At 41.7% G+C, this 13,665-nt stretch overlaps 2 protein-coding genes across 2 annotated transcripts in view; one reads left to right on the forward strand and one right to left on the reverse strand.

Moving 5' to 3' along the window:
- The window catches only part of smtnb (smoothelin b), a 38,388-nt gene extending 27,204 nt beyond the window's left edge, over positions 1–11,184 (forward strand). Inside the window, 13 exon segments of the mRNA XM_077599993.1 lie at positions 5,339–5,509; positions 5,752–5,827; positions 5,953–5,985; positions 6,332–6,505; positions 6,624–6,686; positions 6,785–6,857; positions 6,970–7,140; positions 7,213–7,336; positions 7,485–7,636; positions 9,136–9,268; positions 9,270–9,296; positions 9,298–9,314; positions 10,045–11,184. Coding sequence (XP_077456119.1) covers positions 5,339–5,509; positions 5,752–5,827; positions 5,953–5,985; positions 6,332–6,505; positions 6,624–6,686; positions 6,785–6,857; positions 6,970–7,140; positions 7,213–7,336; positions 7,485–7,636; positions 9,136–9,268; positions 9,270–9,296; positions 9,298–9,314; positions 10,045–10,198 — 1,368 coding nt within the window. The 3' untranslated portion in view covers positions 10,199–11,184.
- On the reverse strand, positions 11,148–13,596 carry selenom (selenoprotein M). The gene is made up of 5 exons (XM_077599997.1): positions 13,387–13,596; positions 12,428–12,463; positions 12,305–12,339; positions 11,904–11,982; positions 11,148–11,768 (listed from the first exon to the last, which is right to left on the reverse strand). Exons 1-5 carry the CDS (start codon positions 13,474–13,476, stop codon positions 11,562–11,564), a joined length of 447 nt encoding a protein of 148 aa, XP_077456123.1. The 5' UTR covers positions 13,477–13,596; the 3' UTR covers positions 11,148–11,561.
- Positions 13,597–13,665: the final 69 nt, after the last annotated feature.

Consider the following 13,665-nt stretch of genomic DNA (forward strand, 5'->3'; position numbering starts at 1 on the left):
TCTTCTAAATCAGTATCGCGGCTGTTCAGACTTTCTCAAAATATATATAGTATCTCATGTTCAGATGAATGTACAATTCATTTCCGCATCCAAAATCCCCTAGAAAGGAAGCGAGTATGTCTGATCAGCGAAAAGTGGACAGAGAAAGAGAAGCCCAGGGACGACCAGTGTTTATCAAATATAGAGAGGGTAGCCAGTCACATCTTTCCTTCTAGGGTATGTGAAAGAGAGCAAAGGAGGAGGAGGTGCTCAGGGCATTCCTCCTTTTTCTCTCGGCAGGCAAATGCCCACTGAGATTTATGCAAGTGTCGCTTCATTTACATCTGTCTATCATCTATCACCCTCAAAGACAAGTTGTTCCATCTAGTCTTTATTTGGTCGTACTTAAGGGGCATCACTTAGGAGATGTCTACTGAGATGACTGCCGATAGAGGACAGCGACTGCTGTTAGACCGTTCTCGCCGCTAAGCGAGGAGTTAAAATCCGAATCAGTCTTTCTTAACCCCCCACTGCCCTCCATGAAAGGAAGTTTTCTGATGAAATGGTGGGGGGAGAAGGTAAAGAGAGGTGGGATCTCGCCTGTCTGTAATGGTCCTGGGGAGAGCAGACATCATCTGGTTATGGGATCAGGGAGTTGGTTAATTGGGGCTTGGAGGAGTGTCAATGAGGCTATGGGCTTGATATAAGTGATGCTATGAGAGCGTATCCATCACTTAGTGCTTCACTCAGTCAAAGGTAGGAACTAAGACACTTCATCAGGATTTTATCAGAAGGTAGCAATTTGTAAATGATGAGACAGACAGACCTGAGCGCAACAACCTAATTTACAGGTAATGTCTTACTTTTTTAATTCAATTTTATTTTTTATGCACAGTTTTAGGTAAGCGCTAGCGCATCTTTTAACCCGTCTGGACTGCACCTATGTATGAAAGTATTTTAGCTTTTTTTTTTTCATCCAATATGGCCAAACGTATCATATTTAACACATGAATTTTGAGCAACGTGATTTATTTTTGACCTGATTTATATATTATTTTATAAACATTTAAATACTCCTTTTCATTACAAAAAATATGTCCAATACAGAAGGTTAAATTAAATTTTTATATAATTCTGCAGTTTTGCTTGATAATTTTTTTATTTATTATATATATTTAGGTTATTTTTAAGAGATCGTATATCGGCACATGATTAAAAATAAATCTTGTCTTTTCATTTTAGAATGTTATTTTGGTTGCTTTTTAGCGTTTGAGTGTATCTTAGCAAGGGTTTAAAAACAAACTAGCTTATTTTTATCGCTGACCACAACAGCATCGGGTCTGTCTGAGTCTGTGATCTGTTTGTGTGGTCTTGGCTTCTCCTCGGTGGTCCGCTGTCACAACCTCCCTTATTTCCTTCATCGTGCCTTTATTGCTCTCGTATTGGAGGCAGCTGTGTCCAGAGGCTGCGTTGCCTCCTTCCTTGGTTTGACAGATGGACTTTTGCCCATTTCGGGAGTATCATATCAAATAAACTTTAATAGTGTTTGTCATTCTGTGGTTCATAGTGATCAGCAAAGTATTTATAATGGTCCAACCACATCTAATATATTTGTGAAAATGCGGAGGTTAATTTAATCATTAAATGCATCAAAACAATATTTTGGGTAATTGTTTTTACAAGAGATGGCTGGTATATGAGAAGGATATTTTGAATCTCAAGTGTCTACCTTGCATAACATTTTCTCTATTTGGGTTATTTATAATATCACTCCTGAGATTGGATCAATTGGCAAAATGCCTTCAGGCGCAAACAGACAGTGGATATTAATGCCTCAGCTGTTGCTGCTCTTCTCACTAAACTGGTTTTTGAACGCAAATGTAATGAAAGAGTGATGACAGCCAAGTCATATTCTTTCTAGCGTTGAGCCCTAGTTCATACTTGTAGCATGCCGCTCGTGTTGACTCTGGACTCCAGTGGTCTACAAGTCAATGATGGCTTGTTGTAGATTTGCACAGTGGGGTGATGACCCCATTGTTAAAATACCACTCATCTCTGACACATGCTGCTTAACTAACCACTTCACATACTGTACATTGTGGTTGTTGCTCACTGGAAACTTCTAGATCCCTTTATTGTCCTTCATTGCACTTGTTCAGGTTTAAGAGACATATTTTGGTTGCTTGCGTGGTTTTCTGAGCTTTGTACTACAGTTAATAAGAAGGCAGCCAAATGTTACTTTACGTAGACACTTTCTCACTTGCTCAAATTTAAGCATTTAGAAAAAAAATATTTTTCTGTATTTAGGGATATATACTATGTTTCTGTTTTAAAATCTCATATATTTAGGTAAATATAATGTTATATAATAGCTGCTCGGGTACCTATTGTTGCTTTTACTATGATAATAGAGGAGCATTTCAATGCATAAACACTTTACTCACAATCGGAATATGCACTAGACGGCAGTGTATGGACAAGTCTTGTTTTTTGTTGACAAATATGTAACAAAAAGGTTGATGACGTTTTTGGTTTATTTATTTATAAAGTGATGAGACGATTGTGTAATCTCGGGCTTCCACCATTGCGCACAGCTGACTGCCTCAATGGAATAATGCATGAGGCAAACAAAAATGGGCATGTGTGGGGCACCTGTAAAAAAGGGTTGGGAGTCCTGTTGCCTTGACTGTGAGATTCCTTACGTGCTCATTGGTTGGCACAAAATGGGCCATTGAAGAGGGGTGGTTTGTTGGCTGTATAAAGAACCTGTGTTATATGACAGGTCTTAGAAAAAGGACTGAAAAAAGAACACTTAGAAGCATTTTATTTTTAAAATCAAAACCTGAATTTAGTCAGAAAACATTTTACTTTGACGCTTTTAGGGAGAACACACACCTGTTTTTTGGAGGAGCTGAAAGTTCTGGTGTCAGTACAGCCTATCAGCTAGTTTTTGCTGAAATGCCTGGGGTTGACTTGGACTTCTTACCAGCTTCTGAGGGACCAGTGGCATTAGGTAGCCCAGGTAGTCCTTGTTCGGCATCTGGCTTGGAGGAGGTCATTGGTGATCTCCTTTCGCAGCAAGACTATGAAGAAGAGCAGTTTGGTGAGAGGGATTTTGCAAAAGCACTTAGAAGTGTGGTGGAGGAGATCCATGCTGACCTCAAGGAATTTAGACAGCAAGTGGATGTACGGCTCGAGCAAGCCGAAGTTCAAGTGGTGCCTTTGGCCCAAACGTTGGGCAGTTTGCAAGAGGAGAACTTGAGGTTGAGGATTCAACAGGAGACGTTGGTGAAGCAAGTGGAGGCTCTTTGCCAGGCAATGGGGCTTCCTGAGCTTTTACCAGGTATCATGTCCAACTCCCCATCGAGTGATTCACCATCGCAGAGTGATACCCTTAATACAGCCTGTGAGGAAAACTCAAATAGTAAACCCCTCGTCGAAACCCCGGAAAGTAGAAATGGTGCCGACGACCTGAAGTCTGCTTCAAAACATCCCGACACAAAACCAGCATTGGAGCCTGAGTCAGGACCAGTCTCTCACCCTCCAGCCTTTGCGTCCTGCCGCTCGCTCTCGGCTCCCTCCCTCATCGGAAACACTTCAGGGAACAGCAACACGGTACAGATGATAACCTCTGTGTTTAATTGTAAGAGAGTTCTGGTTTTGAAGGTCATCGCAGCCTATTGGTGGCAGTGTTAGCAAAGGCCATGAGTTGTTTTTAACCCTGCACCATTAATGAAACTATTACAATCTTACAGTTCTGAATAGATCTTAGCTGGTTACCATTAGAGTAATGGGGGACAACAGTGCAATATTTTTCAAAAGGCCCATAGTGACGCGTTTCTTTTGAGCATCTGACAGGTGCTATCTAATAGGAGATGGACTTAAAGAAGACTGTTAAAATGTTTTTTTCTTCACAACTTCATTCAACTCTTACGTCACCGAGTTTGGCAAACTGCCTTAAATTTGGGTTGTGTCACTAAAATTGCTGTGAATTTTTTTCCCTTTCTACCACCCTGCACATTCTCTTTGCTGAACTCAAAGTCCTTGTTTGGCCTCACTGCAACCCAAACATTCCTTGTGTCCAAGTGACCCTTGTCCACCCAGTCTCAGGGACCACAATTTCACACAGCTTTGATCAACAGTGATCACACATTTGCGGCTTTTCTTCACTTTGGGGAAACCTGGCCAGGCTGGGGCCTTTATAGAAAAGTGGATGATGACAGCTGTTTGAGTTATACCTGGAGCCTGACCCACAATGCCTAAAGCACATGCTGTAGTTACAGTGGTCTTCCACAGACATTCAGAACTATGTGAACAGGGGTTTTGTTTAGGATTCATGGTCACTGAATATACTTTGGTAACCGCCTAAGGCGTTTCCTTCCCAACAACTACACCAAGGTAGTTTCCCCATCTCTAATCTTTCCCAGCTTCATATTATGCAAAAAACAGTTACTGCAAACTACAGTACATGCCATTTATTCAAAGGAACATTATATTCGGTCATTAGGTGTGATACGTTTGTATCCTAGGAAAAGTCCGCTGTCATATTAGTCTTGTTTTTTTCCCAACTGCAACCTACTTTGGATTTCCAGCTTTATCCAGCAGCTAGGTGTACTTTGAAGTGTTTATTTTTCTATATTTATGCTTTATAACAGCCGGGCTCAAAAGTAAATGTATCCTTCTTTTTTTGTTGCCATTGGCGCTGAGCCCATGTTTTATCTACCACATTATTCAACACTTCAGATTTGTGCACAAGTTCATTCTCTTTATTTGGTCAAAAGAATGTTCTTTCGTCCTTGAGGTTTTTACTATAGTTGGTAGCTGAAAACTCTCCACTTGGTACAAATTTTAGAATGACTTTAAATCTTCCACTTCATCTTGGTGTACGTTCTCCTATCCACTAGGCGGAATGGTGTCTCGTAAACAGTGACCTCCTGGCAGCTATGTCACATTTGCAAACCCACTGCCCGTCACACTTAATGACCAAGTTACTCTCGTGGCCTTTCTGTCTCTCTTTCTGCTAAGGCCGTACGGAGCAAGAGAGTGGAACAAATAAAGAGCTACTACGTGGAGCGGGGAGTCTTTTTCTTAGAAGAGATTATCAGATGGAGGGAAAGATGTAGCCTTTGATCCGGGCCTATTATTCACACCTAAATTCCCCTGTGCCTATTACTTTATAAATGTCAACAGAATGTACTTGTGTTTCCTTAATATCATCCCGGCGGAATAATGATAAAACCTGCACTTGAGGTTAGGAAACTAGGAAACTGTAGTATCCATCTATGGTCACAATTTAAAAATAAAAACATTTTCAAAAGTAATTTGGCAGCCCTCATCATGCACGTTTTATCTCGTTCAGATGGAGACGGAGCCTGTCGCCGCCACGGAGACCATGTTTTCATCCGGGCCCTCAGTTCAAGTGCACATCCCAAATGGTTCCACACTTCAGTCCAGTCCTGAGGAGTGTCCTGCAAAACTGAACGCTGACCAGTTGGCTGCCATCGAGGATGAAGAGCTCCTCGATAAAATGGTATTTCGCACCCGAGTTGTAATTCGGAATGATTTATAAGCCTAGTTAATTACAAATACAACAGATACAGACAGGTTTAGTGTATGTGCAGTAAATCCCATCAGCTGGGTTATATTTGGAAAATTCCCAGCCCGTTGCTGTCTGTTGGCACTTTGTCATCAGTGCAGCATGTGTAAACATTTTCGACCCCCGTTGTGTAAGGACTAACCCCTCATTGTAATTACTTTTATATCATCCAACAGCTTGATGAGTCAAAAGATTTCGAGGAGAGGAAAATGATCCGGGCAGCCATGCGGGACCTTCGTAAGAAAAAGAGAGGTAATAAAAGAATAGCTCTTAGTTTTGATCTAATTTACTACCAAGAGTCACCAAGGCAAAATTGCTTCCATTTTTTAATAAGTCTGTGGTCATTTGGAACATATTTTTATCCACTCTGCTCTCAGAGGCCATGTTGGGGTGTACTCAAGAAGAAATAGGTAGGATTGGTTGGTTTGCAGTGCAGTTTAACAGCTATTTTGCTTACAGAATTTATTTTGTGTGCGTGTATGTGTGATTTTGCACTATCCCATCATTTTGCAATACTTACAATGAAGCAAGGCGCACATTACTTTATTGTGCATTGCAAGTTAGGGTGACGCATGATTTTTTAAATCTTCTTTTTGGTTTGTTTTAGAGTAGTGTTTGCCAATCACGACAAAAAGGGTTTCATGTTCATTCGTGCCGATATTTTAAATCTCTGGGTTTTCAAGACGTTTCATCTTCTCCTGCTCATTTTGTCTGCTGACTTAATCCCCTGACTCTGTTTTGTCATCTCATCTACAGACCAGAGAGAAAAAGAACGCGAGACTCGTCTCCAAGAGCTCCGGCAGCAAAGGGACGAGCGTTCAAACAAGAGTCGTTCTGGAGCAGGAGAAGTGGTGATGAGGAAGGTGGAGAAGTCTGCGGATGGTTGCACCCTTAGCCAAGTCACCAAGACGGACCGTTTTGCTCAGTCTGGTACGTTTTCCATGTCCTTTTTATTTCCCCCCTAAAAACATGCCATTTAATTAATCCTGTAAAAAATAATAAGCTACAGTTTTTAATGGTCCAAACTCATAGTTTTTTTTTGGCTTAGATGATGGCAGTAGATCATCTCGCAGCACTGTTGTTGAGGCCTCCTACATGCAGAAAAGTGACAGTGAGTTTCCCCTTATTTTCTCTTACGACTTCCAAAATTCCATTCATATGCCCTTCATATCTCATTTGGGTTTCTTGAAACATTCTTCTTGCGTTTAGGAGGAACGGTCCAGTCTAAATCCTTTAGCTATACATCTTCATCTTCCTCAAACGCAAGCAAAAAAGTAGGAAGGTGAGTTGTGTGTGTAGAAAAGTGTTTCGTTTGTCATCTATTGAGCCTATAGTTGATCTCATTTTAAACACTGATCTTTTCCTCACGAATGCTTACACGTTTTTTTTTTCAGTGTGTTTGATCGTGAGGATGAGTCCTCGTCTCGCAGCGGCGGGTTGGCCGCGGTGGAGCGAAGGCAGGCCGAGAGACGCAAGGAGCTGATGAGGGCGCAGACTTTGCCCAAGACCACGGCCATGCAGGCCCGCAAGGCCATGATCGAGAAGCTGGAGAAGGAGGGAGGCGGGTGAGGATAAACACCGAGGAAGACTGAGCAAAGAACGCAAAAAAGATGATTGACACAAACCTTGGTCTTAAGCCCCCATCAGGCCGTTTCCAAAGTAAACAGAGTGCAACGTTCCACCAGCTTTGGTGTACCGAACGCCAACTCCATCAAGCAAATGCTGCTGGACTGGTGTCGTGCCAAGACGCGCTCATACGAGGTGGGTCGCCAAACCCGCCGGTCTCCTTTTCTGCCATCCAATAAAAAGCCGAGCCCAATCTGCTAATGCACACTTGGCCGGGATAATATCTAACCATCCGGAGAATGTTTCCATCACTTAAGTGGCTCTGTCTTCTGTCTCCGAACAGCATGTGGATATACAAAACTTTTCATCCAGCTGGAGTGACGGCATGGCATTCTGTGCACTGGTACATAATTTCTTTCCAGAGGCCTTTGACTACAGCACCTTGATTCCCAGCAACCGCAGGCACAACTTTGAGGTGGCCTTCAGTAACGCAGAGTGAGTCCAAACATGGTTGACTGTGTCGTCGGTGATGAATGACTGATACTCGGTGACAGATGCTTTTCCGTTGTTATTTTTTAACCTTATATAGTCACAAAACAAAGGGGCAAGAAAGAAGGCCATAAAACTGTGTTTTTATGATTTTTCAATAGCAGTGGATTTGCACGTTAAAATGCCAAGCGAATACAGCGTCTTGTTTACACATTCAACAGCATAGCTGCATTCTCAATTTATGGGAGTTCTAACGTGGCATTTCAAGGCTAAAAACGCATGCGATAACAGAATACATCATCAAAAAGCAGAAAAAAGACCGTTATTATTTCCATTTGATGTTTTGACTGCAGGCCTTTCCCATACATATGAATTACTTTTTGGTTTTCTTAGTGGCTTATGAATACATCACACGGCAAAAAACAACAACAAATTCACTATTACAATACTTGTTGTGTTTGTTTATGGCTATAAAGGGATTTTCACATAATATATTAAAAATGTCATTACCATAATGTCCTGATAGATTACGTAGCATTCTGACTGACCGATTCAGGCTGCGTATTAAACAGATGACCTTAAATTGGGACGTAAAATAGACAATAAGCATTGTTGAAATGGAAACTTTTCAAATATTAAGACAATAACTATCAACATAAGGCAGATTTAGCCCGTCAACTACTTCTAAAGTAATACCCCTAAACCACCTTTCCTCATCTGTCCTATACAAGTCCCCACCGTGCCTCCCGCCATCTCATCACCTTGCTAAACTACAGACTTGAAGGTAACTCAGAGAACTACCAGGTCAAAAAAATCCCCCCAAACATCCGACTTTCAGCCTTTGCGGAATCATCTCTTCTCTTCTCCCTTTCCCACATCATTTCGATTCCCCCTGTCGTTACATCATTTCATATACCATACCTGTGACATCACCCACGTGCACCACATCCCCATGATTTATAGACTCTCACTCAAACACAGTCACCATTTGTGTGTGGATGTGCACGCTTCACATGTTCTGCCCCACTTGCATTTTGTTGTCACACGCACACACACACGTGCACACACGCACACACACACACACACACACACACACACACACACACACACACATTCATAACTGTGCTTTTAGTCACTTTTAGAATTGTATTGTTTTGCCAAAAGACCAAAGAAAAAGACTACATCACCATCACCCAATGCTCATTTGACACTTGTGTTTATCTTTTTATGTTTTTTGTACTGTATGCCACGTGTGTGATGGATCTAGTCATGTTGATAAAGCATGTGAACACAACGCTAGTTTGTATGAACACTGAAAACGTTATGTTGTTTGATGTCTGTCCACTGATGTATCATGGCTGCTCACTGCATTATCTGTATTATGTCCTTAATGTCTTTCCCACCTGTTGTTGTCCTCTGTGTTTCTATTCCCTTTTTTCCATCCCTCTGTCGTTTTCCTCCTCCTTTCTGTCCGTCTCCATCTTCCCGTTCTTTGCCGGGCGCAGGAAACTTTTGGACTGTCCGCAGCTGCTGGATGTGGATGACATGGTGAAGATGCGCGAGCCCGATTGGAAGTGTGTGTACACGTACCTGCAAGAGTTCTACAGGGGTCTGGTGACCAAGGGCCTGGTTAAAACCAAAAACTCCTCCTAAAGTCGCACCCGAGCCTAAAAGCGAATGCATGGTGAGAGAGGGAAAACAAAGCCTCGGGTAGTTCTCATAAAATGTGTGCGCGTTTTGTTGAAGCTGAGCAGAATGTATATTCAAGGAAGACATTTTGTCCATGTTTGAGGAAAAGAGCCAACTATGGTATGCACATGTCCTTTTGTGCAAATTTTCCAAACTTGGGCTGCGGCATCTGGCCAGGCCGACCTGTTCTTAAACACTCTTAAAGGAACAAATGTTTTCGTGTGTTTCAAACAGACAGCTTCGGAGACAAAACAGGGAGGGAAAAAATGTTCGGAAAGTTTGTGGTTTTCTCTTAATCAAGTGATAGTTTACACGTGTTTATGCATTAGGCTTTCAAAGCCTTTTAAAGATGCTTTTAAAGGCAGGAATGGCGAATGCCTGTGGTGCATGCCTAAACTGGATGACTCATCCAGGACTCATTTTAATACGTTGATGTTTGCAGTATGTTCTCATGCTGTAGGGCAGACGGTATGTCTTTGCCATTTATGATACAGTGCATTTTCTACGGATACTGGCACCACGTGGCGAAGGTGTGTAGTGCTTTACTGTACCTTGACTATTTTGAATTTAGACAGTATAACTCGATCTGTACGAACAATTTCAAATTTACCGTTAGGAATTGATTAGCTACATATTGTACGTCTTATGAGCATTAACTAATAGTTTGATTTTCGCCGGCTAAACAGACGCCGTCCTCGTCCCACTCACGCTGTCTGTCTCCCCAGGACGTTCGCCAAGTGCATGCCTCTGCTGGAAGTGGAGGACATGATGATCATGGGAAGGAAACCCGACTCCAAGTGCGTGTTCACCTACGTGCAGTCTTTGGTCAACCACCTTCGCAGGCACGAGATGGCCATGGGTCGACCTTATGACCTTTGACCGATGTGGTAAAACATTCAACCTCGGTGTGGCGGGTCACACCTTCGCTAATGAATAACGCAGGGAGGATTGTGTGCGTGAGTGTGTTAAATATTTCTGTCAGCTATGTTGCTCTTGCCCTCCCAGCTTCATAGTTTTAAAGAAGCTATCTTTTAAAAATGTATAACCTTTTTTCTCCCTATTTTTTTAAAGAACACCCACACATTTTGTTCCTGTTTAAAATTCAGTTATATCCATGCTGGTGACACACACTACTTCGCTATTTAACTTATTTATACATTTGTTATTGTATTTCAATGTCATCAGTCCAACTAAACTAAGTATCATGCTGCGGATTATCCGTTTAATGTTGGTACTTAAAAAAAAATTCACTACCGACGCAATTCCGATCCTTATATTTAGATTTAAGTTATTTTCCTTGGGGTGTCTGTGTTTAATTAATATTTTAATACATTCACACTGGGGTTTGTTTTTTAATAGCTTTAAATCTGTATTCATATCAATGTAAGGTCAGCTGTGCTACTGAAAATAGGCATCAGGATTGGACTAAACTTGTGTACTGTCTTTGTGTGTCAAGAAGACAGATTTAATAATCTTGACACCATCGTCATTATGCATGTTTGTTTTAAATAATGGATTATTAGTAGAGAAAAAAGGAAGATTTTGGAGGCGGAAAAACCACAGCGATGTTCTGATGAGATTTAGCTGTTTAAACAACTAACCAATGTATGTATATTTTACAGCAAAAGTCTTTTTTTAATCATTATTAGAAGTTGTTTTCATATCTATAGTTTGCAGTGTTTCAAGATCTTGGATGAAACAAAATGTATTGACTCAGTTCTGTAGATCTTAAGAAAACTGAGACAAATGCTTAATATTTCAGAACTACCAAGATAAGAGACTTTCCACAAGAGCTCAAACACAATTTCATGTTTCTGTGCACCAAGCGCACTTCAATGTGAATTTATTAAAGCAGAGAAAACAAAGTTTTGTGGTGTTTGTGATCTATATGTCACATTCTGCAACTGAACAAGTGTTTCAGTAAACCCGTGACTGAAAATCAGGCTGGTTTCTCTTTAAGCAAGACCATAATGCTATTTTAAAAAAAAAGTGGTGACACATGAATCTTTTTTGCATTTACCTGCCTACCCATCAGTAGCATCAGCCACAGGCCAATCGGCAGATTTTTAGCCTGCGGCTTCATTCGATGGGTCGGAAGCAAGCACAAGCGGACACAAGTGAGACGTTTTTAAGAGTGAAAACGGTACGTTATCAATCAATGGTCGTCGTTATTGAAGAGTGTTCCTTGTCTGATCCAGATTCTGCTAGCCTTGTCTAGCAGCATTCCCATATCGTAGCATTGTTATAAGTCACTGCGCTCCGGTTCTGAGGGGGCGCCGGTTGGAGTGGCGGCCTTGTACACTGGCTCATTTGCAAAGGGGCTATCTTTGGCGGGGGAGAAGCGAAACTCCTCTGGCACTTCGCTGTTGGCCTCAGCCTTCTTGTAGAAACCCAGTTTGCCTAAAAGCTCATTGATCTCATTGCGTGTCATGTCAGACAAGGCTATTCTCTGAGGAGACAAAACACCATGAGTTTATAATAAAACTATAATGCTCAGACGGGGTTGCTAAAAAAGGCAAAAATATTAGCATATTTTGGGCCCTAACATTTGCCGATATTTCGACCTAGATTGAACAGTACTTACCTGAAGCTCCTCATAATAATGGTTCAGGAGGACTAGCTCAGGATCGGCCCCAGGAATGTGCTTCATCACTAGGTTATGGCTGAAAGGGTCCTGGTCAAGGATTGAAGGGTGTACAATAATGCACACAAGGCTGTGCTAAAGTATACACTGACTCATAACATTTAATATACACTTGGAGCCAAACTGTTAAATACATTTTAAAAAAAGGACAAAAAATAGACTTGCTTTACGTCCCACATTTTTTGTTGATGGCAGGCTACCTTAAAACCCCATTATAAAAACAAACCCCTCAGAGATGTGCATCAGCAGAATCCACTAACAATTGTCCATGCATATATTTATGACTGTCCAAAATTGGATTTAATTCATTTGTAAAGGTGTAGTACTTCTCGAAAGGATACTAAAGAGGAATGTCCTCGACCACAAAGGCTTTGACCTGTGCACAAAGAGTGACATGATTTAACATATTTCGATAAGCAGTGATTGTCATGGAGTGTCATGTCATATTACAGAACAAAGCTTACCTCTCTGAGCCTATTCAACTGTCATCCACCACATGTCTGGAAAGAAATATCATTATAGAAACACTAAGTTGGCGAGAGAGGGTTCGATCCCGGGTAGGTCCTCACAGTATGGAGTTTGCATGTTCGCTCTGTGGGTTTTCTCTAGGTACTCCAGTTTCCACCCACAATTTTTTTTACATTTGATTGTCTTTAGTAGGTTACACATACGAGCGCAGAAGCGTTAAATAAAAACAAACATGTTTTTTAGAAGTGAACGTGGGGAATTTTGCTCCTATTTTATTTCAGGCTCACCCAGAAATGTACCCAAGGGCAGAGAGCCCTCATTTTTGTGAGATTGTCATTTCTATTCATGCTTTTCATACCCTGTGGGAAAGGCAACCAACCTACTTTATGGAAAGGGAAGAATCGGTTTCAAGTTCCGGATGTTCCCATACCAACAAGGGTGACAAGTGGCATGCTTTTGTTCAATTGTGGAGGCAAGCCAGGTATCCAATAACAATACTACCCACTACTTTAGGGGGGGGAAATCTCATCATTTTCCACACCAGCACATCACTCTACCCTGTTTTCTATACTTTGACGTATTATTTATGTATATCTCATTATACTTGTATAATGGCAATAAAGGCATCCAAAAATGTATGTATACATCATTACAGCACATTCGTTAACGTGTTAGAAATCGGGCACATCCACGCACACAAAACCCAGTGCGAAACCACTACAATCGGTAATTATAACTGTTTAGGACCGTTTTCTCTGCGAGACCCAAATGTGTAAGTAACTCGGGACATGACGTCTTCTCTAAAGAGTGAATCGTACTTGCAGTATATTTCATTTTATTTGATTTTCCGCGTATAGGTTGGCCGTCCGAAGCCCAGAAATGCCGTGTAAAAACTAGAATTTCTTTTCCATCGCTCTCTCTTGATCTTGCAAGCCACGCGAGTAATGTTGCATACCTCCACCCTGGCTCGAGCCAAGCCGTCCGGCTTGTTGATATCCACCTCGGAGGACGTGAAGGAGATCAGGCTGAATAAGATCAGCCACATCGCTGCGATTGCAAGATGCCGCAACCTGGTGAAGATCCGAGATCAGAAGTGAAGAAAAGCCGGCGTGTGATGTCACGTCCGGATCGCGTGCCACGTCAAGGTTTTCCAGCAAAAGCAAGTGGGCGGAGTCCATGATGTCGCCCAAGAAAATGCATAGGATTGCTCTCCAAAAGGTCAGCACAGCCACGC

The sequence above is a fragment of the Stigmatopora argus genome, chromosome 5 (assembly GCF_051989625.1).
Source record: "Stigmatopora argus isolate UIUO_Sarg chromosome 5, RoL_Sarg_1.0, whole genome shotgun sequence".
Lineage (NCBI taxonomy): Eukaryota > Metazoa > Chordata > Actinopteri > Syngnathiformes > Syngnathidae > Stigmatopora > Stigmatopora argus.